At 47.5% G+C, this 26,514-nt stretch overlaps 1 protein-coding gene across 2 annotated transcripts in view; it reads left to right on the top strand.

The window, feature by feature from the left end:
* Positions 1 to 26,514, top strand: part of LOC118785664 (inactive ubiquitin carboxyl-terminal hydrolase 54-like) — an 85,815-nt gene that overhangs the window by 21,026 nt on the left and 38,275 nt on the right. For both annotated transcript variants that reach the window (XM_036540511.1, XM_036540502.1), the window contains exon 2: positions 12,130 to 13,029. In XM_036540511.1, the coding sequence (XP_036396404.1) occupies positions 12,883 to 13,029 (147 nt within the window). In that variant the 5' untranslated portion in view covers positions 12,130 to 12,882. The remainder of the gene's footprint in view (positions 1 to 12,129; positions 13,030 to 26,514) is intronic.

Here is a 26,514-nt window from a genome sequence, read left to right as displayed (position 1 = left end):
TTACAGTAACACAACTAATCATAGCTGTTACAGTAACACAACTATGTCAATCAGTTTATTACAGTCACACCAGGGAATGCTTCACTGTCCAACACTGTCCAACATCTCCTTTTCCTCTGAGAGAAGATGCCAGTAGAACACCACTTGTTATCATGCGACTGAAATGACCTGGCTGATTAGCTATGGAGATACCCTCAGTTGCAGGTAGTTCCTTACACTGCCCACACATCTCTCTTTATCTGCATTGTTGGACAGGGGGCTGGTTTTGCACAGTGTGTTTTTTCTGCAGATTTTTCGTCCATGTTTAAATGGCACCTCCTGCCTTTGCGGATCAATCTCTTGTGAAGGAGTAGCCCTTCACCTCGCCCCCAACAGGTTAAATGTTCAATGTTAATTGTTTAATTGGTTAAATTGAGGATCCTCACTGTCTACTTTCCATCTTGTAAAATAAGTGCTTTATTCAATCAATTACAACTGAAACAGGTTACATGTTTGTCTTTAATGATTGTTTAATTGTTTTGTTAATTGTTATGTTTTGTCTTTGAGACCCAGTTAATTGGTCACACCTGCTTAGACTGATAAAATACAGATGTGTGGCCAGAGGGAGGTTAGACTGCTGCAAGCCATTTTGCTGTGCTGGAGGTTGACTGGTTCTCCTGTGTTTGTGAGTGTTTTTTTTTTAATAAATTAGTGTGTTTTTTTGTAAAGTTTTACTCCTTCTGCTAATTGATGTGCAGAGCGTTGGCCAGCTCTGTTACACCTCTGTTATGAGAATGCATCTGTTTCTCTCTTGTTTTTTGGCACTGCTGTGATTAGAAGCATTTTTTGGTGGTTAGAAGCATTTTTTTGTTTCATTTAATCTATAACCTATGGAAGTCTCTCTGGATAAAAGTGTTTGCTAAATGACAACAAGGACACATAATGTTTGAAGTGCATATAGAAAATCACTCCAAATGTAAAACTATACATTTCATCATTGTGTGATTATTGTTGTGGTAAGGTACATTAATGCACTTTGGACTGTACTTGTTACATACACCTGTTGAGGTGCATTCTCCGGTTACCTTATGAGGTAACCATAGCCTTCAGCCAGGAGCAGATGTCATCAGGTGGTACCCAACCTTCTCTGAGTGTTTCGACCCATAACCACGACACTCTCCAGTTGGTGGGCCAGTAGTGGTGGCCAAATCACTGCCCGTCTGCTCCTGGCTTCCAGCTTCCCTCCTCTCGCCTACTCCATATCCAGCAAGAGGCTCATTCTGCCCCCCCCCCCATCCTACGAGCTGATTGGTTCTTGCTCCTTTCATCCAGGCCCAGAGCTGACGGCAGCCGCCATGTTGATCTGGCTGGGAAACCTCTGCAGCCGATCTCCACGGGGAACAACCATGCCCGCCATCCCTTGTCCTTACACTCTTGAACTAAGGGCTCAACTCTCCTCCCACGGCACAGTCAGCTCCACCAGAATTATCTTCTGGTCTTTGGTTGACCACAATACAATATATAATAAAGTGTATATGTAGTATAATGAAGTGTGTGTGTGTGTGTGTGTGTGTATGTATGTGTGTATATATATATGTATGTGTGTATATATATATATAGTATAATACAGTACATACTTTGTAATGGGTTTTCTTTGCTATTGCTGTTGCACTTATATGGCAGTAATTAATTCTGCCATCTGTACTGCCCCCTGCAGGGTGGAGAGAGCAACTACAGTATCGCTTAGAACTTGACCGAAACCATAAATTTACAATTTAATTTTAAGTTTCATTTTTATATCCCATACCTCACACTAAGCTGTAGGTTTCCTTTGGTTCTGCTTTCAGTGGAAGGCACAATCCAGTGAGTCAGATACATTAACAAAAAAACCCAATTAAGAGCCATTTACAGTTAATATCTCCAGGGGAATTACAAAAGATCCAGGTAACATGAATGGGCCGGTATTGTGTAACAGCATGACAGGTATATGGCTAACAGGGTGTGGGAGTCAGGGGTGTTATGTAACTGTAGCTGAACGCAGTCATATCAGTGATATACCATCACAGAGCATTTTCGCTGATCAGGCCAGTATCGCAGGTAATTGTCTACCGGGAAGGGTTTAGTGCTGAACACACGTCAGCTGTCAGCGTTTATGGCGTGGAGATTTATGCATTGCTTTTCCAATCTTGCAGAATTTGTCTTTTATTGTCCTGGAAAGGATGCGCCTAAATGCATTCAGAGCAGATCTATTTTATCAAGTGTCATTGCAATTTTTTTCATTAAAACATCTTGGAAAGCTGCAAGATGGGGTCAGAAGTTCAAGGAGAAGAGGAATGCATAATATGCTGGTATGCAGAGTGAAAATGGCTGGATTTGTCCTCTGTGGGGACTTGCCTTGGTTTGAGTGCCACTGTGTGGCTGTCCTGCAGGGATTGCTAATTGATACAGTGTGTATTGAGCAGGTGGATCTGTTTGCTTAACCTGGTCTCTGTACTGCCACCGATACTCGCAATCTACTTGGCCTGAATTCAGGTCACTCTTCATTATGCAGATGGTGAAAGAAGTGAGCAGTTAATTCACTCCGCGGCGAGGGTGAGTCGAGCGCCCAGCGCCTCGTCGTAGCTGTCTCTGTAAAGCGATACGCCCCTGACCGTGACCGTTGTGTGATTGTAGCCTGATCACAGCTTGACCTCACTCTCCCCAGTGGCCGATTCCAGAATGCCATTGCCCAAAGTCCTGACCGTGTTGGGGTCGTTGCCTGACCCCGGCTCGACCACAGTTGGACCACAGCTGTGTCACAAATTTAGCAGATCTTGACCAGAGCCTAACTGCGGTCTTATCAGAGCCTCACCACAGTCCTGAATGGCGCTTGATTACAGCCTGACCACAACCCGACCAGGCCTGGGTCTGTCCAAACCCTTTGTTCTGCTCATGTCTGTTAGCCTGTCCCATGGCATCGCTGTCATGCCCTCTCCATTTCACTATCTGTCTGTCAGTACAAACGCAGTATTGCCAAAACACACTCACAATATCAAGCGCAACTAAATAGGCGTAGCTGTGCATTGCAGTATAAGACCAGGTCAGATATATGCAATGTATATGGTTTGGCTCTGTTTCTCTCTCTCTGTCTCTCACTCCCTTACTCTCCGTGATAGCTGGTACTATAGCTGAGCTGCGCTCTGTACTTCAGCTTGCCTTGGAGGTGTGTGTGTAGTTTGTGGTGGACCAGCTTAGTGTGTGCTTCCACATGTGTCATGTGCTTCGGCTTTTCCCCGGTGTACCCGGCCGTCCGCCTATTTCCATGGCGACCGGCAGCAGTGGCACAACCCCCGCCTGATTGGTCACATGCGCGTTCGCCCCCCACCCCCCCCGCCGCTGCCGCCGCCGCTGTGCACCGTGTTCCTGTGTCACTCCTGGTCTCTGTCGCAGCGAGAGGGAACAAGCCCACTCAGATCAGACAGCAGGCCTCACGCAACCTTACTGTAACGAGAGTGCCACAGGGCCTCTCGCAAAGGCACCGGCACCCTTCCCGAAAAACAACACCCCACTGAACTCCCCTCTGTTCCCTCTCCAGTCCCCCCCCCCCCTTCATCCCCCCACCCCAATGCGCCTGCATCCCCACCCTTCCTCAGCCTCTTCTACCCACTCCTGCATCCCCGACCCCCACGGCCATCTTGACCTGAAATAGCTCTCTCTCTCCCTCTCTCTCTCTCTCTCTCTCTCTCTCTCTCTCTCTCTCTCCCCCTCACTCCTTCCCTCTCCCCCTCTCTCCCTCTCCTGTGTGTTCCCTCTCAGCCGGGTGAAGTGAATGTTCAGTGTCACTGTTCTTTTTAGGAAAAGTGTCAAATGAGGACAGAGGGAGGCAAAAAAAACACACTGGGGCTGTGAGAAGCCATCTGTTGTGGGTTCCTCAGAGAGGATCCTATTGGACGGTGAGGGCGCCGTACCCCCCTGACCTTTGCGCTCTCGTGCCCTCCAGGTGTCTGGCTCTGATCGTGCCGATGTGCTGGTGCCCCGCAAGGGGGGAACCGCCTGCAACCAGATCTGTGCCGCTCTGGGTGCTGAGAGACCGTTACGTAATCGCCGTTCAGCATGGGAACCCGAGGCTTTGGGCTCAGATTTTGGTTCAGCCCATTTTTCTGTGACACTCGTTTCTTTTCTTTGTGGGCTTTAATGAAACGGCCCTGCTGAGACTACTTCATAGCCCCTTTAGCTGATCTCTGCTCTATAAAAACTTGCGTTTCTGATTTATGGATTCCCGATTCAGACAGCGCACCCCTGACAGATACACTGAGCGTGTCCCCGTCCTCACATTTGCTGGCTGCAGGAGACTTAAAAACAGAGCAAACGCAGTTCTGTCCCTGCCTGTAAGGTGTAAAGCACCCCAGGATTGCAGCGGAGCTAGAGGCTGACTGCTGATTACATAAATACAATAATGCCACATTAATACAATTATAAAGGCAGACTAAAGCTTAAAGGAGAATGGATTTAAAGGCATGCAAGCACAGAGGCATGCAAGTAGGTGACAGACATGGCAGTTTTTTGTGCTTTTTTTTTTTGGATATATTCGTTGGTAACAGGCCAACCCTCTGTGCCCCCGTTCTGTGGCACGTTTTATTGAGGGGGTACGCTGAAGGGAATCCCTGAGCCCCGCTCTGTCCTGGCTAAAATGTGAGTACTGGAGGCCTGCTACACCAGCGGAGACTGGGTGGAAGTGTAGCCGAGCACGTGAAGAGCAGGACTCGTAACCGAAAGATTGCTGGTTTGAATCCCTACTGGGGCACTGCTGCTGTACCCTTGAGCAGGATACTTAACCCAGAATTTCCTCTGTAAAAATGCAGCTGTGTAAATGGATAATATTATAAAAAACTGTAACCTATGTAAGTGGCTATGGAGCATCTGCTAAATGCCAGCGATGTGGTTTAATGTAATGAGACTGTGGAGCAGGTGGAGGAGGGGCAGGGGCAGGTTTGGGGTGCGGAGGGGTGTGAGGGGTGTTTATGGCGCCTGCGGGCCGAAGGTCACCCCAGCGATGGCTGTGATTCACGCGGTGTGTTTCTCTGCTGGTAGTGTGCGGTGCAGTGTGGCTCTGGGGTGGGTCCCGGCGCTGGTGTGCGGAGCGTCCGAGGGGTGGGTGCATCGGTGGGGCAGGAATCGCACCAGGACGGGCGGTCTTGCGGAAGGAATGAAATCGCGTGGCAACAGCGGGGGCGGGTGTTGGAGACCGCGCTGACTATGATGGGATGCGACTGTTCAAAAAAAAACATAAAAACCCCTAAAAACTAGAAACTCGGTCACAGTGGGAGACTTGTTAGAGGAGGCTGGGAGCAAACGCTGACCTGAGATCAGCCTCTGCTGGCAAAGACTGTGCATCAACACCAGGAGGTCCCTGCATCTGCATCTCTTCCTTTCTCTCTCTCTCCATCCCCTCCCTCTCTCTATCTCATCCCCTCTTTTCCTTTCTCTCCTTCCTTCTTTCGCTCCATCCCCTCCCTCCATCTTCCTCAATCTTTGTCCCTCTCTCCTTCTCGCATTGGTTGTTTTTTGTTTGTTTCTTGTTACTCCATTCTCTCTTTGGAATATTGGGGTGCTGGCAACAGAATGGGGTTAATCTCTTGTATATTTACATACCTCAGAGTACCTGATGTGTGATCTCATTTCTGCATGCAGATGCAGTCAAGCTTTTGTTTTTCATGCCAACGGGGCAGACGTCTGATTTGTGACGAGCTGCAGAAGTGACAGCAGTGGATATGGGGGTTGGTTGGAGGTGTGAGGTGACATAGAGGTCAGACTGAAGCTGACAAATTGTGCCTGGAGAATGTTTTGCTGTGAAGTTGATGCCTTCCTGGGTTAGCTACAGGGGCCATTCTGGTTCTGGCACAGGGGCCATTCTGGCTCTGCTACTGAGGCCATTCCGGCTCTGCTGCTGACACCATTCCGGCTCTGCTACTGAGGCCATTCTGGCTCTGTCTTCTGTGTTACTCTGAGGTTTTCAGACAACCTAATTGGTGGCCGTTCCAAGGAGGCCCTTTGTTTTTAGCAGGTGTGTTTTTCGGCGGGACCATATTGCACCCGTCGGGTCCGTAATGGCGGGAAAGCAGATCGGTGGGCAAGCTCATTACAGAGCTTGGGACACAGCGTCGTGGAGGAGACGTCAGCAGGAGTGAGCCCCACCCCCCGCCGCTCCAACAGGGGCCCTGCAGCTCCGCAGCACGGAGGCCCTGTCGGCCTGCCGTGGGTCACCGTGCCAACCGGAGGAATTACAGGGGATTAGCGCGGGAGCTGGGCAGTGGGCGGGAGGGTGGTCATGGCGGTGTCTAAAAGAACAGCATGTTATGTAACATGTTTACAAATGGGCCGACTGGGAACCCTTCACCGCTGAAGAATAGAGTCTCACCTTCCCCATCCGCTGGCTGGGAAATTAAAAATGGATTGTGTATCTTTTTTTTTTTGTACATATTTTTCAAATGTTGTTATTTTTGTTTTGTTTTGTAATTTCACGTGGGTTTCCAGGTTGAAGGAGACTGCATCATTATGACTGGCCTCATTACCTGTCTTTTTACTGACTGTAGTCCCTGTTTAAGGTGACACTGAATGACTGAATTTCCCAATGACAGCAACTGCTTCTGGGGGGGGAACTTAGGGGAGAGGTCACACAGGGGTCGGGGGGGTAAATGGCAGGAGAGGGAGCGCTCCCGTGGCCCTGTGTGGAACACCTCTCTGGGGTGAGGCATGGGGTCGCCCTCTCGTTGGCTATACGTGGTGTCTTTAGACCAGTGGCGCACAGAGGTACGTACCTGCTTGCACCTTGCTGTCCTCAGGTGTACCTGTGGGTGAGGTTAGTTCACGTCACTGGCTGTCTCCATTAGGTAGAGTCCATGTGGAAGAACGGTTAGTCCTCAAACAGCAAGGTCAAGGGAAGCAGGTGCAATACGCATTTATGTCTGAAGGCGTTGATTGCCTAGACTTTGCCATCCTGATCCATGAATAGCTATTGGCATAGCAGGCCAAACTGAAGGGTAGCTACCCTACCTTGGAGAAGCGAGTATCCTCCACTGCAGATCTGTCTGCTGGGAAAGCTAGCAGTGGTATGCATGCACAGTGGAAAGGGTGGCTACCATGGTGGTAAGGAGCAGTGTTCATTACTAAAAGGTTGCTGGTTCGATTACCCATTTGGTACCTTGCACAACACTACAATACTGCTGTTGTACCATTGTGCAAGGTACTTAACGAAGAATTGACTCAGTAAATTTCCAGCTGTGTAAATGGATAACATGTAAAAACTGTAACCTATGTAAGTCGCTCTGGATAAAAGCGTCTGCTAAATGACAATAATGTAATGTAATGCGTTTCAGTAATTCTAATGCATTAACTTGGCTAAACTACCTCGATAGTGGACTGTAATAAGAAGAAGCTGAGTGTAGCCTCGTACCCACGATCCTCTGGGCTGGATGAATGAGCAGCTCTGTTTGCTCCACGCGTCGGCGTGTTTTTACAGCGCGCTCCTCAGTGTGTCAGCGTCCTCGTCACGTGACGAGGCGTGGTGGCTTCAGCGTGGCAGTGCCAGTGTGGCACTATGGGGGCAGTCGCCGATGTTGCCGCAGGACTGCTGACTGTGCAAGATGAGTGTGGCAAGCTATGTGTTAAGTTTTTCTTGGTAGTGCGCTGGTAATCTGTCCCCCGTTGAGGAACCTACCACTGCTGGGCAGGGGTTGGGGGGTTGGGGGTGAAGGACAGCCTCCTGGCTTACTGAACCTGCCCACAGTTGACCTGTAGGGTGTGGGAGTGTTTGGGAGGTCCCCCGGATGCAGTGCCCGATGGGTCTCATCCCACTGCTCCTGCACCCTCAAACGCTCCTGCGGTCCCAGCTGCTGCCAGGGGAGAGGAGAGAGGAGGAGCTTTTACAGAGTTAGTGAGGAAAACAAAGTATTTGAGTAATGGCTCTTTTATCAGAGGGGGTGGAATTGTATTTTCAAGGGCAAATAGATGCTGTAAGTTGTGAGGGGGTGGAGGAGGGGGTGTAGTGGTGGTTTCAGGGGCAAAGAAATACTGTAAGGGTTTAGTAGTTAGTAGTGTTTTGAAGGGTCTGTGTGTGTGTGTGTTTTTGAGGGGTGTTGGGGACGCGTGGCAGTCCTGTCCCTCTCTCAGACAGCAGAGGCTGCGACTGCTGAGAGCTCTGTGGTGATTAAGCCTCTAGGTTTGAGTGAGATTAAGAGGAGGGTGCCGCGCTGCAGACACACTTCCCTTAAACCCCCCCAACCCCCCTGAGCACTGTCGGCAAGCAAGCAGGGGGTGAAGTCACCCATAAATGGCAGCAGCCAGCTCTTTGTCCCCTCCGTGCCTGATTACTCTCTGTAGGTGGGGCCCCGTGTTGCTCACTAACACATCAGAGTGTCATCATTCCATCATCAGGCCAAGGACACCTCTCTCTCTCCCCCCGTCTGTTTCTCTCTCACCCCCCCTTCTCTCTCTCTCTATCCAACCCCCTCCTTATTCTTATTTTTATTCATACAGGTTTTGCCAGCAAAGGCTGCTTTGCTGAAGCACTTTAATACATCTCAGTTTAGATGGATACTTTGCACATATCATCATTGTCTAACTGAGAAACACCTCGGAATGTCAGTCTGCATTGCCAATGGGTACACACACACACACACACACGCACACACAAACACATACCCGTGCACACGCATACCCACACATTCACATACCCTCACACATACACATACCCACACATAGACGTACACACACACACACACACACACACACGCACGCACACACACAAACGCATACCCGTACACACGCACACACACACTCACACACACACACGCACACACGTGTGCTCTGTATGTCCCACATACAGTTAAGATGGTGCCTCGGTCACTTCCCGTCCCTCTGGTTCTGGCACAGAACTGCCAGGAGTACACAAGTCTCATCATCCCTTCACTCACCCTCTCTTCTCTTGCTCTCTATCTCTTTCTCCCTCTCCATCTCTGTCTCTCTCCCTTTCTCCCTTTCAATTCAGTTCAAGTGGCTGTTGGCACAGCAAAGAAACAATTCTGCTGCCAAATCACAGTCACATTTACCACAAACCATATTAAGCTAATTTAAAAGTACGGTTCACAAGTTAACACAGGAAAGCAGACGACAAGAAAATGAACAAGTAAATAAGGGTAGTGCTGTACTGCTCTATGGTCAGTCGTCTGTTTAAGTAAAAAAGTGTCGTACCTTCTCTTTATTCTGACTGTACTTCTCTGTGGTCAGTTTTTTCACTCAGTGTTAATTTCAAATGCTTCATTAGCATGATATACTTGTGATGCACACTGCCAAATATTGACTGTGGAAAAAATGATTTATAGGTCAATTTTGCAATTTTAAAGTCTCTCTCTCCATTTTTCTTTCACTCAGTTTTCATTTTTTATTCAAATGCTGTATTGGCACACTTGTGCTGTATAAATTGCCAAAGCATAAGAATTCATGACAAGCAGCAATCAACAACAGAGTAGCTTAAGAAAAAATGGATCGATCAATTTGAAGATCATAAACAAACAGGTAACAATGATTTGTGTAGAGGTTGTGTAAAAATGGTAATAATGATATTAACAAGAAGAGTATTAAAACAGGACATATTTACATGTATTTCAGTGGTGACCATCCCTCAGGCTTTGACGCATAGTTATGTACAGTATCTATCGCACTACCGAAATGTGCCCCCTATTGTGCAATCTCAGTGTGCTCACATTACTGTCTTGTACTCAGATCTTCCTGGAGAAGTTCTTTCTCTCAAGTGAGCATTAAATACTTTCAGTGGCTTGACTATTCTTTTTTTTGGACAATAACATATCTCTGATTTCTCAGTATTACTCAAGATGTTTTGTTGCTGCAGAAATGTTTATCCGCTCAAATGGTGGATAGAGGTTAAATTTTTTAAACTGTAAAAAAAATCTCTCACCAGGGCTGGCGCTATGGGGGTGCTTAGGGATGCACTGCACCCCCAGACAGACCTCAGTGCACCCCCAGTTGTCTCCTTATGTCCTGATGTCTACATAGTAGCTATTATGTTTTAGATATGACTTTTTGTGCCCCCCGTGGATAGCAAGTGCATCCCTCTGTGTTTTCTCTGGGCGCCGAGCCTGACTCTCACCCTCATCTTGTGTTTCACTATTTTTGTTTGATGGCTAATTGCAATTTCAAATCAAGCCACCTGATTGGCAAAATGTCGAGCTGGTTGTAACCCATTTTTGGATTTAGTGACTGTTCATAATATTTATTTCTTATGATTAATATTTAAACATTTTTCAATATTCTTCATTTTCTAAATAAAAATAAACTTGCTGCTCCACAAAATGGAGTTGAAGCATGTGGTCTTAAGTGAAGAGAAGCAATCATTTTGCCTTTTGAAGTCTGCTACGAGTCATAATGAGAAATTAAAACGGGGAGAGTGTTTTGGACTTATGCGAGTGAGTAAATTTCCAGGAGATAATCAGCTGTTTAAAACGTGAGGATTGGTTTGTGTCGCACAGCTCCGTCTCTGTCTCTGTCTCACTCTCTCTGTCTCAGTCGTTGTGTCAGTCTCTGTCTCACTCTCTCTGTCTCAGTCACAGTCTGTCTGTCTCTGTCTCTGTCTCTGTGCTGAATCTCTCTCAGTGCTGTATCAATTCGGTATGCTTTACTGCCATTAAATGCATGTGAACTACAACCTGTATGACTGTATATAATGCAAAAAACACTCAAACAAACAAATACAGAGCCTTCATTTTAAGCAATGGAGAGAAACACAGGTTAACTTATAATAATGACTGCCCTTCCTGTAATGCGATAGATATGGATTGTGAACAGAATTTATATAATTGATTATAATATCCAACACTCATTCATTTATTCCCGATTAGCCAGTGCTGGGTGGTAACAGTCCCACAGGCTGTCGCTCTGGGTTCTTCCCCTAACGGAACTGGCAGCTTTTTGTTGTCATAAGTATATTTTTTTCTAATTTGAGAAAATGTATTGAGGCGTACTTTTCTTATTTTCAAATATTTGGAGGAGAGGTATTTTGGTGGAGGACATGCATACCTGTCTCTACCCTCTCAGACTCTGTAATTCTCCTTCTCTTGTCAACCTCTTCTGCTGCTTTCTCTCTCTAGCTCTTCTTTTAAATGCTCTCTTTCGCTCGCTCTTCTCTCTAGCTGTAACAGCGAGAGAGAAGCTCTGCCCTCTTCCTCTCACTCATTTCATTTCAGCTCAATTCAGTTCAGAATGCTTTATTGGCATGACGTGTGCGTTCTGTACCTATTTCCAGAGCTCAGAAGCTAATAACAAAAAAGTAAGATGCAGCAGTGTAGTGCTCTCTCCCCAGCCCTGTCCCTGTTTCTCTCTCTCCCTCTGTTTTGCTTTTGTTTTTCCACATTTCTTTTTTATTTTCTACCATTTGAAAAAAATTTGGTCTTTTAAAAAAAGTCTGTCCCTGTGATTTTCTTGTCTCTCTTGCTGTCATATTCATTTTTTCTCTCTCTCTCTCTCTCTCTCTCCTTCCCTGGTTTCCCTGGCTGTGACTCTGTCCTGGCTCCTACAGTGTGTTCCGTAAGGCTCCTGAGTCACAGGGCCATTGGGAAGGGCAGAGAGAGGAGAGGAAGGGAAGAAGTGTCATCTGTCTCTCATACTACTGTTGTGACAGTAAATGCATTTATTCTGCATATATGGACATTGGGTTCAATGTATTGCGGATTTTCGTTTTGTTTTTAGTACTGTATTTTGTATTGTATATTGTATAATAGTTATAGACAGTTGGGAGAGAGAGACAGAGAGGGAGGGAGTGAGAAAGAGGAGAGAGAAAGAGATACAGGAAGGGAGAGAGAGATGAGGAGGGATGGAGAGAGGAAGAGAAGGAGAGTGATAGGGAACAGAGAGATGAGGAGGAAGACAGAGTGGGAGAGAGACAGAGTGAGAAAGAGAGAATGGGACCTGTTACTGTGTGTTTCATTGAGGTGGAATGACAGTTGTTATCACCAAGGTCCCATGCCAACGAGAGAGGGAGGGGGAGAGAAAGAAAAAGAGAGAGATAAAAGCATTGAAATATCAGAGCTGGTGGTGGGGGGGGGTGGGTATTTTCTCAGTGTCAGTGATTTACTCTTCCTTCTCTCCTCCCCCCTCCAGACCTGCCAGAGGTGGACTGAGCCCCTGTCTCAGCAGGACACGCCCTGCAGGGTAACTCACGGCCAGAGGAGCAGAGGACACAGCGGGACATCCCGCGCCCTTACAGCGGAGCTTCAGGAGCGACGTCCTGGGGGCTCTCTCACACACACGCACACACACGCACACACACACACGCGCACGTACGAGCTGGAGGGCAGCTGAGGTCAGACGTGTGCCGGATTCCCACAGGGGCTCTCCCCTCTGAGTGAGGAACGGGGCTAACGAGCTACCAATGGGGGGGGGCGGGGCCTCGTTAAGGAGCTGCAGGAAACCTCGCCCCCGCTCGTCCACCTCCTGAGAAGGACGCCCCCGCCCCCCTCCAAACACCCGTCCTGTGACTCACCTCTCTCCATCTCTGCTCTGCGGTCACACAGCAAGTCAGCCCCGCCCGCCTTCCTCGCTGCCCTGTGACTGCCCCGCCCCTGGGAATACCCCAGCTACCCCCGCATACATTCTCTCTCCTCGTGGACAGAGACGGACTCTGGCATATGGGAATAACCAAAGGTCGACCGCAACGTGACCGTGCCCTGACCACACCCCGGCCGTCTCATCTGTTTTTGGCTCTCTCCTTACTCTTCTCTCTCTAATGCCTCATGTTTGAGTTTCGCCCCCGTTTCGCAGCCATGGACCTCTCCCTACCCTCCCGCAGAAGGACGGTAGCCTGGTGATCGGGCCGGGGGAGAGGGCGGATCGCGGTCGCGGATCCGGAAGACCATGTCGTGGAAGAGGAATTACTTTGCGTCGGGCAGCAGCGGGCTGCACGGCATCTTCACGCCTAGGACCATGACGTCCATCGCCCCCAGCAAAGGGCTGATCAACGAGCCAGGCCAGAACAGCTGCTTCCTCAACAGTGCGCTGCAGGTAGGGCACACGCCGCTGTAATGCACGCGCTTACACAGCTACACACACACACAGGAATAGGAGGAGCAGCAGGTGTCTGGTTCAGAGTGTTTCAGTGTTTAAACTGACTGCAGTTAGAACACAGTGCAACAATATTTCACTGCAGTCAGAACATAGTGCAAATCTCTTTCACAGACTGCAGTCAGAACACAGTGCAGATCTTTCACACACTGCAGTCAGAACACAGTGCAGATCTTTCACACACTGCAGTCAGAACACAGTACAGCTCTCTTTCACACACTGCAGTCAGAACACAGTACAGCCTTCTTTCACAGACTGCAGTCAGAACACAGCGCAGCTCTCTTTCACAGACTGCAGTCAGAACACAGTACAGCCCTCTTCCACAGACTGCAGTCAGAACACAGTACAGCCTTCTTTCACAGACTGCAGTCAGAACACAGCGCAGCTCTCTTTCACAGATTGCAGTCAGAACACAGTACAGCCCTCTTTCACAGACTGCAGTCAGAACACAGTGCAGATCTTTCACAGACTGCAGTCAGAACACAGCGCAGCTCTCTTTCATAGTGCAGCGCTGTGTGGTCAGAGGTGTGAACATGTGCTTTACAATGGTGTTCACCCTGTGGCTAAACTCGGTCTCCGCCCGCGGAGTGTGAGAGATGTGTACACGCTCTTACTGTCTGCCGCTTGTCTGCGCATCAATAAAACATCCACCCGCCTGTGCACTGAGAGACTCAGAGTCTGTGTTCTCCACTTGCTGTGCAATGGGCCCCGTTAGACCATTAGATTAGACCATTAATATTTTACACACACACTTCTGAAGAAGTCTTTAATGCCATTGTGTATTTTCCAAGATTGGTGCTTTTTTTGGCTGCTAAATGCTACTCTTTCCTCGTTGACTGGCGGCTGATTTGTGGGTGTTGTGTCTGTGAAATTCCTGCGTGCAGTATGAGCTGGACAGCACCATGCAGTGTGTTTGATTCCTGCGTGCAGTATGAGCTGGACAGCACCATGCAGTGTGTTTGATTCCTGCGTGCAGTATGAGCTGGACAGCACCATGCAGTGTGTTTGATTCCTGCGTGCAGTATGAGCTGGACAGCACCATGCAGTGTGTTTGATTCCTGCGTGCAGTATGAGCTGGACAGCACCATGCAGTGTGTTTGATTCCTGCGTGCAGTATGAGCTGGACAGCACCATGCAGTGAGTTTGATTCCTGCGTGCAGTATGAGCTGGACAGCACCATGCAGTGTGTTTGATTCCTGCGTGCAGTATGAGCTGGACAGCACCATGCAGTGTGTTTGATTCCTGCGTGCAGTATGAGCTGGACAGCACCATGCAGTGAGTTTGATTCCTGCGTGCAGTATGAGCTGGACAGCACCATGCAGTGTGTTTGATTCCTGCGTGCAGTATGAGCTGGACAGCACCATGCAGTGAGTTTGATTCCTGCGTGCAGTATGAGCTGGACAGCACCATGCAGTGAGTTTGATTCCTGCGTGCAGTATGAGCTGGACAGCACCATGCAGTGAGTTTGATTCCTGCGTGCAGTATGAGCTGGACAGCACCGTGCAGTGTGTTTGATTCCTGCGTGCAGTATGAGCTGGACAGCACCGTGCAGTGTGTTTGATTCCTGCGTGCAGTATGAGCTGGACAGCACCGTGCAGTGTGTTTGATTCCTGCGTGCAGTATGAGCTGGACAGCACCGTGCAGTGTGTTTGATTCCTGCGTGCAGTATGAGCTGGACAGCACCATGCAGTGAGTTTGATTCCTGCGTGCAGTATGAGCTGGACAGCACCATGCAGTGTGTTTGAATGAATCAGTGCAAAGTGTGCGTCTTTGCTGCTTCTCAGGACTGCAGTTAGGCAAGTGGAGGATTGAGTATAGTCCTCCTGCTCTGACTCACGAAGATGCCACTGTTTCTAATGGCTTACAATGATCTACTACGCACATCACCTTTCTCACAGGGTACCCTGAAACCAAACCTAACCAAACAGAAAAAAAACTTTGTGAAAGGAACGAAAAAAGTTACGGTAACACTTCCTTAAGTTTGTTACTCAGTGTTAAATCGGAATTAAATGCTAAATGCCAGAGTGGCACTGCGGTCTCAGTGAGTCAGGTGCTGTTTACGCACACAGTGGAGTGTGCTGGAGGAGGGGGAGGGTGGTGTGTTTGGTGCCGTCTGTTTGCCCAGCAAGGGCGTCACTCTCAACGCCAACCAGAGCCGGGTGGTACTGGCTGGCCTGCTCCGCAGAGGGCCAGAAGTGGCATGCTTTAAAAGTTTCACCCTCTCCAATTCCAGGAAAGACACAGACATGGCCAGGCACGGCCCCGTCCACCCCTGTCTCCTTTGGTGAGGGTGCGTGTCGGAGTGAGGGGAGGTCAGTGCCGTTTGCTGTGAGGGGTGGCACGCATTCGGGAGCTCTGTGGCGAGGGCGTGGCCTAAATGCCCTGTTCTGTCTTCCTTTACAAGCTGATGTTACATGTGTTCCCCTTCAAAACGCTTTTTGGAGTTAACACAGCAGTAAGCGTGGGCCTGTTAGGCGGGACCCCAAGGCCTGGTTTGGCCTCTCCATGCCTGTGTGTCTGTGTGAGAGTGTGACTCTCCTCTGCTGTGCAGAAAGGAAACTGTGCCCGGCTTCACAGAGAACCAGGTTTCTCTCTGATATCCCCTTGCGCTGTCCCAGGACCTGGCACTGGGAAGGTGTGGCGAACGAGAGAGCATAAACCTCATAACACCAGAACACACTGAGTTGGGTTTGGAGTTAAAACTAAAAAATTTCCTTCCTGTCCATATTTTATTCATCTTCGTAATTTATTCATTTCCTCAACATTACATTACATCACATTTTCGTCATTTGCCATATGAGCTTATCCCAGAGTGACTTACATACAGTATGTTATAGTTTTACATATTATCCATTTATACAGGTGGACATTTACTGAGGCAATTCTGGCCCAAGTTGAAGCAGCAACCTTTGGGTTAAGAGCCCTGCTCCTTACCGCTGTGCCACACTGCTGCCCTCATGGTGTGTGAGCAGGCTCAGACCACCAGCAGGATCTACACCAGCGGGAAACAGCATCTCCTGGTGCAGGGCGTGTCCTGCAAGGCTTTCTCAAAACTACTTAGAATGCAGTGCTCTTAGACAGCTCCTGTTTAATGTGTCATAATGCTTGAGGCAGGTTAAATGTTTCCCTACATTCAGAATTTACCAGGCAGAGGAGTAGAAATTTTTAACAAGCTGAAATGTTACTGGTTTATTATTTTTTGTAAAGCAGATTATTTGTTATTTGTTACACTTTTTACAAAAGCAGCGAGTCATTTCGTTGCCGGTCTGTTATGGAAATATTTCCATATCAAACGGCGCGTAATAAGCTGCAGAAATGTTGGGCCTTATCGGAAACCATCTTGATAGAGCGCCTTTTGTCTTTCTCTAACGCCAACCCGCTGGGATGGCCATTATCAGAGACGGCTGCTGTTTTCCCTCTGTTTCTCTGGCGTCAGACTGCCTCTTCATTTCATTGTTTCTTCGTTAATTTTCCCCCGTCTCCGCCTGTCAGCCCGCCCGGATTCAGGCTCTGCGATAATTACGGCGGTTAGATAGACGTTTTCCGTCTCGGCTGTCTCATGGGGTCTGGTTGCACAATCACTGCCATTCGAAATACCTGGTAAAGTGGCAAGAAGGAAATTAATGAAGGGTGTTGGTATTCGCTTAATCCTCAAAGCGCTTCATTAGTATAATTATCTCTTTCGCTTTCAGACGGAGACTCCGAGGTGAAATGTTGCTTTTTTCCCATATGGTACAGGCGTAAGGGCAGTGTCCAGGCTGCCTCAGTGTTGAGTGCGGAGGAGGTGGTCTGCAGTGAATGCAGTGTTTTGCTCTCCTTTCGTAGAAGACTGAAAGATGAAGAGCTTATCACACTCACAGCGCACTTGTCTTACAACACACTTTCCTTCCCCTGAAGATTGTGGAGTTTCTAGTCTTTGTTTCATCTTGGGTCTTAATAAGGAATTTTAGCCACTGATTGGACAGGAGCTTGGATCACCTGATGCTCCAGGTGTCCATCAGCTGCTGGAGGAGGGGTGTCTTTGAAATCTCCAGGAGCACTAATGAACAACACTGTCTGTCGAAAATCAGTGATCCACCAAGCTGCCTTCCTTACTGGTGCAAAGCTTACTGTGCAAGCTGTCCTTTTAAAGCTGGTTGTGCTGTAGCCATCACTGGGGGAGAGTGATGTGCAGCGGTCTGTCTTCCTTTACAAGCAGATGTTAAATGCACCACCCTTGTTGGTGCACAGTAATTTTTTAGGGTGAATTTTATAGTGATTCATGCATTTATTTTTTCATATTGTGAATCATGACATTTTTCAGTGAAAAACCCCCAAAAAATGCAAAACAAAACATAAAACAGAAATTTGTTCAGGTTGTGAGAAAAGCGTCTCTTATACAGTACCTTATAAAGCAGTGTCTGAGTCATCCAGGAGAGAGTCACCCCTGTTGGAAGCCACATCTCCGTCAGGATGGGTTTGGAGTCATATGAACCCTCAGGCGGTATGGAATCCTTGCAGTTTGCAGGCATTACATTACATTACAGGCAATTATAGCAGACGCTCTTACCCAGAGTGACTTACAGTTTTTTTTACATGTTAATCATTTATACAGCTGGATATCTACTGAGACAGTTGTAGTTTAAGTACCTTGCCTGAAGGTACAGCAGCAGTGTCCCAGCAGGGACTCAAACCAGCAACCTTTTGGTTAGGAGCCCTGCTCCTTACTACTATGCTACACTGTCACCGGCACTGCTTTCACTGCTTTTCCAAGCCATACATAAACAGCTGTGAAGACACATGCGTTTTCCAGTGGAGATGTTGAAACAGCTGTAGGATCATGCTGTCCTGCCAGTCAGTAGGCTGTGTGTAAGGTCATGCTGTCCTGCCAGTCAGTAGGCTGTGTGTAAGATCCTGCTATCCTGCTAGTTTGGAGACTGTGTGTAAGATCCTGCTATCCTGCCGGTCTGGAGGCCGTGTTAAAGATGGTGGGTAAACTGCAGGCACCCTGTGTTATTCCAGTACACTGTGTGTTGAGGCAGCATACAGGTCTGTGTGGGGGAACTTTACTCAGATACTCATGATGTCACAAAGTCAGATGGACTGGCATTAAGTTACACTGCATTCTGCTACACAAATATTAAGATGTGGGTATAAGGGCAATTAATTTATTCTCACTGAAAAGGACATAAAACCACAATGATAGCTGTTAAAATACAGAAAAGTCCTCAAAATAGCAGCTGTGTAAGGGGAATGCACTGTTTTTCCAAATGAAAATTCCCATTCAGTGCAGTCCAGGTCAGTGAGCTGGAGGATTTTGATTATTTGATTGATTAGGATTTGATCACATTAAAATTTCAGGCATAGGGAGAGCAGAACCTCTGACATTTTCACTGTAAAACTTTTTAAATGCTCAGAACAGCACAGTGGAATCGCAATGTCTTGACCTAATTTAAAGAGACATTTGTTCTCTCTTTCTCTATCTCTCTTACAAGCCCTCAAACACACAAACAAACAAGTGCACACACCCACACACGCACGCACACCCACGCACGCACGCACACACACACACACACACACACACACAACCATGCGCACGGGTATTATGCTTCTAAACTATCACACTTCACTGCTGTTTGGTCACAGCTATGTAGCCTTGCCTTGTGTCGGTGTTTCTGTTGAAATGACGTGCACTGCTCACCCACAGCAGGCTCTAAGCGCTAAGCAACTGGACCAAACCGTGCAGGTCTGAAATGGCATGAGTTTAAATAGCAGTGGGTGTGCAGGCGCTCAGGGGGCCATTTACGCAGTGACATCGCTGGCTTTGTGTTGCCATAGCGATCACTGCGGCTTTAATGCAGGGCAAAAAATGCGCCAGCTCCGTGCTCTGCAGAAGTTACGCACATGGCCAGGCCTTCAAGCTGTAATTACTCACTGGATAATCTGTTATTAGTTTTTTTTGTTATTAGTCTTTTTTTGAATAGCTATGAAGTTTGCTGTTGGTAAATTGAATGATGGAAGCTCTTGATAATACTGTTGAAATGTATTAATTAGTGTCATTAACGAGTCAGATGCCAGGCAGTGTCAGATTGTGTTGTCTACTCAGAGGCAGAACAGAGATACACCGAGACAGCCAGTGGGCAGACAGTTTTTTCATGTATCTAATTAAATGTTGGGAATGGTGTAATGACGACTACAAATTAGAAGCAATAAAGGATTTCTTAAATTAAATATCTGGGATTGATATTTTTCAAATTTATAAAATATTTTACATATATTTTACAATAATGTAATGTAATGTAAAAGCCTTGCTTCGCAAAAGGCTGCCTGGTGTGCCCACCTTCCCGTTAGGTGGGCAGGCTGTGACGTGTGTGCTGGGAGGGCGGGGTGTGTGCGTCCTGCACCCCTGCTGTGTAGCCCTGCGGCTCCTCGTCCCTCTGCCGCCACACCCTGCCTTCACGCTCTGATGTGAGAACCCTCTGCCCTCACCGCAGGGGCCTTCAGGACTCAGAGCTGTCGCCATCCACGGCAGATAGAGCAGCCTCTGACCCTGTGTATGTGTGTGTGTATGTGTGTGTGTGTGTGTGTGCGTGTGTGTGTGTGTCTGCGTCTGTCTGTGTCTGTGTTTTATTCTCAACCACCCACCTAAAAATATGCAACACTTTGACAGCCAAGAGATATAAAAGTTAGATAAAACCTAAACAAAACTGAAAGAGGGAAAAAGGTGTCTAAGGTTTCTGTCTGTCTCTGTCCTTCTGTCCTGTCCTACATGATTAAAACATTTTGTCCCTGGTGATTTTTGCAGGGTCTCAGCTTCTACATTTACATTTACATTTATTTATTTAGCAGACGCTTCCAAAGCGACTTACAAAAGTGCATACAGTAAGTATAGCGACAGTACGGGGACAGGATGTGTACAGTTCCACAATGAGACAGTTCTCAGCTGAGAGCAAGGTCTGTTTGAGGACACAGTACTATCAGATTTGTACAAATACAGCCTATAGGGGAACTAATACGATACACCTTCAAACAGCAAACTTCAACAACTTCAAACGGCACAATGAGCGTCAGGGTAAAGGTGGCAACAAAAAACAATTTAAAAAGCACAATTTAAAAAGCATAGCAATTTATGACAGCACTGATTGGGGGGGGGGGGGCAGCAATTGTGTGCTGGGTCAGTCCAGGTAGAGTCTGAAGAGGTGCGTCTTCAGGCCCCGTCTGAAGGAATGGGGTGAAGGAGCTGTCCGTAGCGGGACAGGGAGTTCGTTCCACCACTGGGGAGCGATGTAGGTGAAACGCCGATGTCTGGCAGAACGAGCACCTCCTGCCTTGACCATGCAAGGAGCGAGGCGTCCAGTAGCTGCTGAGCGCAGGGGTCGGGCTGGTGTGCAGGGCTGGATGAGTTCTTGGAGGTATGCAGGGGCTGTCCTGTTGATTGCAGAGAAGGTGAGGGTCAGGGTCTTGAATCTGATCCTGGCAGCGACAGGAAGCCAGTGGAGGGATTTAAGCAGGGGAGTAACATGGGAGAATTTGGGGAGGTTGAAGATTAGTCTGGCAGCTGCATTCTGGATGAGCTGGAGAGGCTGGGTGGTACAGGCTGGGAGGCCTGCGAGGAGAGCGTTGCTGTAGTCCAGTCGAGGGAGAACTGTGGCCTGGAGAAGGAGCTGCGTCGCGTATGTTGTCAGGAACGGACAAATCCTCCTGATGTTCGGCAGGCAGATCGGCAGGCCCGTGACGTGCGAGCAGCGTACTCCTTGAAGTCCAGGTTGCTGTCGAGGATGACGCTCAAGCTCTTTGCTGACCGAGAGGATGGTATTGTGGTGCCATTGACGGTGATGAAGAGCAGTTCTGTTTTTCTGAGGTTCAGCTTTAGATGGTGGGATGACATCCATTTGGAGATGTCAGCCAGGCATGCAGAGATTCTTTCGTTGACCTGGGAGGTAGAGGGAGGGAAAGAGAAAAAGAGTTGGATGTCGTCAGCATAGCAGTGATAGGAGAAGCCATGTGATTTGATAACTGAGCCAAGAGAGTTGATATAAATTGAGAAGAGTAGGAGTCCCAGTACTGAACCCTGTGGAACTCCTGTAGTGAGGGGGGTGGGTGCAGAGGTGGAACCTTTCCAGTAGATCTGGGAGGATCTACTGGTCAGGTAGGACTTGAACCAGGAGAGGGCGGTTCCGGAGATGCCCATCTCAGACAGCTTTGATATTAGTGTCTGGTGGCTGACTGTGTCGAAAGCAGCGGAGAGGTCGAGGAGGATCTCTCCACTAGAAGTGGTCGAGGATTTGCCGATGCAATTAGAAATGGAATCCTTTCTGGGACATGGTAATGTCACAATGTTGGCAAAACAGTGTCCAGGGGCACAAAGCGTGTGCAAGACAGCCAGCATTATATGAGTTGTATAGGGAAGTACAATTGTGCATCCCAAAAAACATAACAAGAAGGGGGTGTGTATTTTGATTAACAGGCATGTAGGAAGTACATTTTACCAGTCAACAGGTAAGTGTGCTTAACGCACTCAGGAAAAAAATGCACTCAACCTTGACCACAAGTGCTTGACCACAGTGGAACAAATGTTGCATTACTTTATTTGCATATAAATGTTCATGTGTTTGTGTTGTGTTTGGAACTTGCTGTACTCGTCCACTTCTGTCCCTGCAAGCAGCAGCCAGGATCAGGAGTGCAGGAGTGTCCCTCGGCCCGGGGTCCCGGCAGCATTTGTCCTTGTCTTTGACTCACAGATAAATGCAAGTGTTACTTTATCCTCATAGTTTGGCAAGCTCAGCCATTACCAAAGCGAATGAGGAAAAGTGTGTTTGTATTGTGGGGAAAAAAGGAAAAGTTGCATTTCTTTGTAGGTCGAAGAAGGAACACTGCCTGACTCCAGGGCTCGGTCTATTTATAGGTCTCTTAAAAGAACCAGAATGGCAAAGAGAGCTACTCTAATTTACATGTGTGTAAAGAGAGTAGACAAGTCTTGGGGTCACTCCCAAGGGGCTGATATCTCCCTTTGATGGTGAAGTTCTGTTTTGTGTCAGTTTTAATGCCTTTCTTCCCTTGAATTTGTTGCAGAAATGCAGTGTTCTTACATGTTATTGAGAGCGTTTCTTAAATGTACAAGAAGAATTCTTCAATGTTCTTAAAGTTGGGTGTCGCTGTAGTGGTGTCATGATGCTTATTTAAGGTTCTTATATTTGAATGCGCCGTACTGTGTTTGCTTGCTGTGCACCATACAGTCCAACAACTTGTGGCATGGGTGTGGCAGGTGTTTAAAACCGGGCCTCCTCCACCGCTGCTGCTGAAAAATTAATCAAAAGCTTGAATGATGTAGTAGGTATGACATTGGCTCTGGGGAAGAAGGAGCGAGTATAATACATTACCTGATCTCACTGCACAGGACACATCTCTACATGTACAAGAAATAGATATTTCAGCACAAGAACTCATTTTTTGGATGCTGGAAGTGGGGGCTTAGGCATGGGAAGCAGATGTTCGGCAGCAGGAGGTAGATGCTCAGGTGACCCATAGTGCACAGGGTTGACTGCCGCTCTCCCTCTACCTTTGTCTTCCTGTCTCTCGCCGTCTCGGGGACATTCCTTTTAAACTTGTCCACAGTGGCTATGATCACGATTTACACCTCGGTTCACTGTCTGTCTTGCATTGCCTTGTTATGGTATTTACTTGCATGGTAGGTGCCCTTACACTTCTAATCCATTTATATGGATGGATATGAACTGAAACAGTGCAGCCTTAGCATATGGGTATTAGGGCAGAGTCCGACCTCTGGAATGAACCTGCCCTCTGCAAGCTTTGGGTTTCAAACCCGGTTCCTGAGCCCCTCGGCCCCACTGCCAGCCTCTGACCCTGCGTCAGTCGTCCTGTCCTCTCTATGGCTGCTGGATTCTGCTGACTCTTTTTTTTTTTTTTGAGTTGCTTAACTTAACGTTCTCCTAAAAAAATAATAATACGTTTCGGCTAATGGCACCTCCTGCAGTCGATTAATATCGCCTCACTTAATTAATCTCATCTCAGTTAATTAATCTCGCCTCGCGGTCAGCGAGTTTCCGCTCTCGTTTCTCGCTCCTCGCCCCTGCAGGAGGGCCCGATACCGACAGCCCCCATGCCCTGCGCCCATGCCTGCACCCTCTCTGCTGGCTCCAGCACCTCCGGCACTCTGTGCCAGGCACAGTTTTTGCTGTTTGTTGTTCAACAGGGAGCAGATTCATCACAAATAAAATGGTGAAAAAAAGCACAAGTGCAAACGGCAGCACAGACATGCAATCTGTCATCTGCCAGCCTCTCCTCCCTACATCTCTTCCCAGCTCAGATGAACTTCCTATTCACAGATCCAGTACTAGAATAGCACAGAATATAATGGAATTGAAGAGAATATAATATATAATAGAATAGAATGGAATGGAGTGGAATGGAATTAAATTGAATAGAACAGATTAATCCTTTAATGCATATGGTCAAACGGGTGTAATGATTCTAGAGCGGTCCCTACAGTGTACGGTCAAATTAGAGCATGTGATTAGAGCACTAGATTATAACGTCTATTTACAAGTGACGCAACAAAGCAACATTCGTTCAAAACCCACTGCTTTTTCACATAAAAACATTCCGCAAATGCAATATGATTATTTATCTTTCAATGCAGCTTCACATAAGTTGCAACATAAGCAGCATAACACAGTTCTGATTCCCAAATTGGAAAAATTCTAGCTAACGTTAGCTTTGAGAAAACGGTGATATAACGTTAGAAAGTATAGCAAATGCGGCGGTGAAGACTATGAGAATCTTAGCAGCATGTGAGCTATTAAAATACTGAAATGCTGTGTTTCTGGGAGTGATTTATTATTGCAATACATCAAATACCGTGGTATTCAATTTTTTTCCATGTTATACTTGCTATTTGAGTCAACCAAGCAGCACGATTGCATGCATGATGTAGAAAATAATATATATGAATATTTGTTATAGGCAATTTATATCATAATATCCATTCTTAAAATTATATTTTGAAAGAAGAGAATTCACATTAATATATCTATATTTCTGAGTACCACGAAGCATACCCACATTTTCTGCTGTTTTGCCCACCAAGGAAAACAACAGTGTGCACATACAGAATACCGGGCTTCGGCATACATCTGCTGCAATTCTGTATGTACTAAACTAGTTTTAGTACAGGATATTAGTTCAGATATTAACCAACTTCCATGTTTGTTAGCTAGTACAACTAACTGGGCTGCTAGCAGAATTCTTGTAATTGGACTTATAACACCAGAATAAGTTATTATGAAATCATAACCAAATTCTAGAACAGCAGGTGTGCGCGAGCTGAAATAAGTCACGCCGGGGGGAAGTTGGAAATATTTTATAACTTGCTTGCGAAAGGGTCAAGACAATATTGTTTCCAGGTGGGAAAAGTATTTACGCCCCAGCGGTAGCAAAAGTGACATATAAAGTATGAACTCTAAGAACACAGTCAGCAGTCAGTGTGTAAGAATGGCAAGATATAAACCTAAAGTCTAAAATCAGAACAGTGTGTATAGGAACAGGAACTGTGCACACACGCACACATGCCCACACAGATTTCTTTGGACTGATTGAAACACTCCTGCAGGGGAAATGGGGGATGCAGTTGCTCTGGATTGTCAAGGTGGGAAACAGCCACTAAAAGTGCTCTGCATCTGACTCGGTGTGCTATGCAGGGGATGCTGGGAGTGTTGCATTTTAGGGTGTGCTCTCCTCGGGGTACATTCTGCAGGGACTCCGAGCGCTCCCCCTAGATTGTGGAACCTGGAATTGTGTTTTTCAGCCATTATCAGTGCTGTTCCAGCCATTATCGCGTATAGCGCATTTAAGGGTTCTGGGTTCCCTGCGGTGCTCACTCAGTGGTCGAGGGTTACTCTGGTAAGCCGCCATGACATCACACAGTGTGGGAATTATGCGTTGTGTGACATCATCAGTCTGTGCCGTCAGAGTTACTCCCTTTCACTACAGGTGTGCTGTCCCTCTTCTGGACAGACAGGTGTTGTGGTGACAAAGCAACGAGTGGGACATGTTTAACAAAATGTCTCTATGACCCCTGTGCTGGTGGATTTGAGAGGGCGCGGCAGAAAGAGAGGATGTGTTGTGTCGACACGCAGGAAGGAAGGCACTGTGTTGATACACAACAGAAGGGATCAGGGAGAAGGGTAGACCCTGAGGGCGTCTAAAGCGATAAAATTTTTGATAGCGCTCGGAGGCGGGGGAGGGGGGGGGGTGGCGGCCGTCCAGGGTCGGAGGCTCGGGGAATCGGGCTTAGTCAGGAAACGCTGCGGCTCGCTCCGGGCTTATGCGGTCTTCTGATCGGGCTGGCACAACAAACACTGCGTTCAGGGAAAACCGGGCGAGAGTTGTACGGAGGGAGCGTTAGAGTGGCTGCAGCCGAACTGAGTGTGAGTGCCTGTGTTCTCATCTCATCTCAGCTCTGCTCGAGAAACTCTTTGTAATTTTCCATATTACAGGCAGTACCCACTCATACACAGTGCACTCCTGGAGACTTTGCTTGTCTATTCCTGCAGTGTTATAAGCAGGGGGTTGACTCCGTGAGCACCAGCATTAAACTGAGTTTGTCACAAAAAAGTCTGGATAAATTTTGCACCAAGACAAGAATTCTTAAGGGAGTAAACCTGTTTAAATAGCTGTACTGTACATGTAAATATACTGCACAGGAAGTACCATGTTAAAGAATCAGTGTTGTGGCACACACTGTGTGATATTCGGGCAGGCGGGACACGGAGACCAGCACGTTTGAGAGGTGAACTGGCCCAGCAGAACATTAGCTGGATACAGTCCTGTGCTTTTGTCTGTCTTAGTAGCTTTCTCTCTCTCTCTCTCTCTCTCTCTCTCCACCCCCCCTCCCCCCCCCCCTCTCTCTCTCTCTCTCTCTCTCTCTCTCTATCTATCTCTCTCTCACTCTCGCTTTCTTTCTCACTGTCTTCATCCGCTCTTTTTCTCCTATGCAGTCTGTCATGCTCATGCACGTTCTACCTGTCTATCATGTTCTCTCTCACTTGCTGTCTCACTCATTCCCTGTCTCTGTCTCTCTGTCTCACAAGGTTTCCAAACCTGTGGAGAATTTTTGATCCATGGGGTAAAAAAGAAAAAAAAATTGTCATTAGTGGTGTCCCCCACAGCCCCCCTGCACGGATCTTCTCCCAGCCTGGGCCGATTTTTCACAGAATTCACTTTAATTGCGGGTGGCCGTTTGGTTTGGGAGTGTTTGAAAAATCAAACCTGTCTTCAAAACCATGGTCAGACCATGAGCTGAACTCTGCAGCTACGCAGAGACACCAACACATTTAACCTTCATTGGAGGATGACCTGAAGGAGGTTTCTGGAGCAGACCTTTGGTCTAGAAAACTGTTGGTCATGTTTCACCATGCTATTTGAATG

Source organism: Megalops cyprinoides, chromosome 1 (genome assembly GCF_013368585.1).
Source record: "Megalops cyprinoides isolate fMegCyp1 chromosome 1, fMegCyp1.pri, whole genome shotgun sequence".
Classification (NCBI taxonomy): domain Eukaryota; kingdom Metazoa; phylum Chordata; class Actinopteri; order Elopiformes; family Megalopidae; genus Megalops; species Megalops cyprinoides.
The sequence above is the reverse complement of the archived record's forward strand: the minus strand, read 5'-3'. Positions and strand labels throughout refer to the sequence as shown.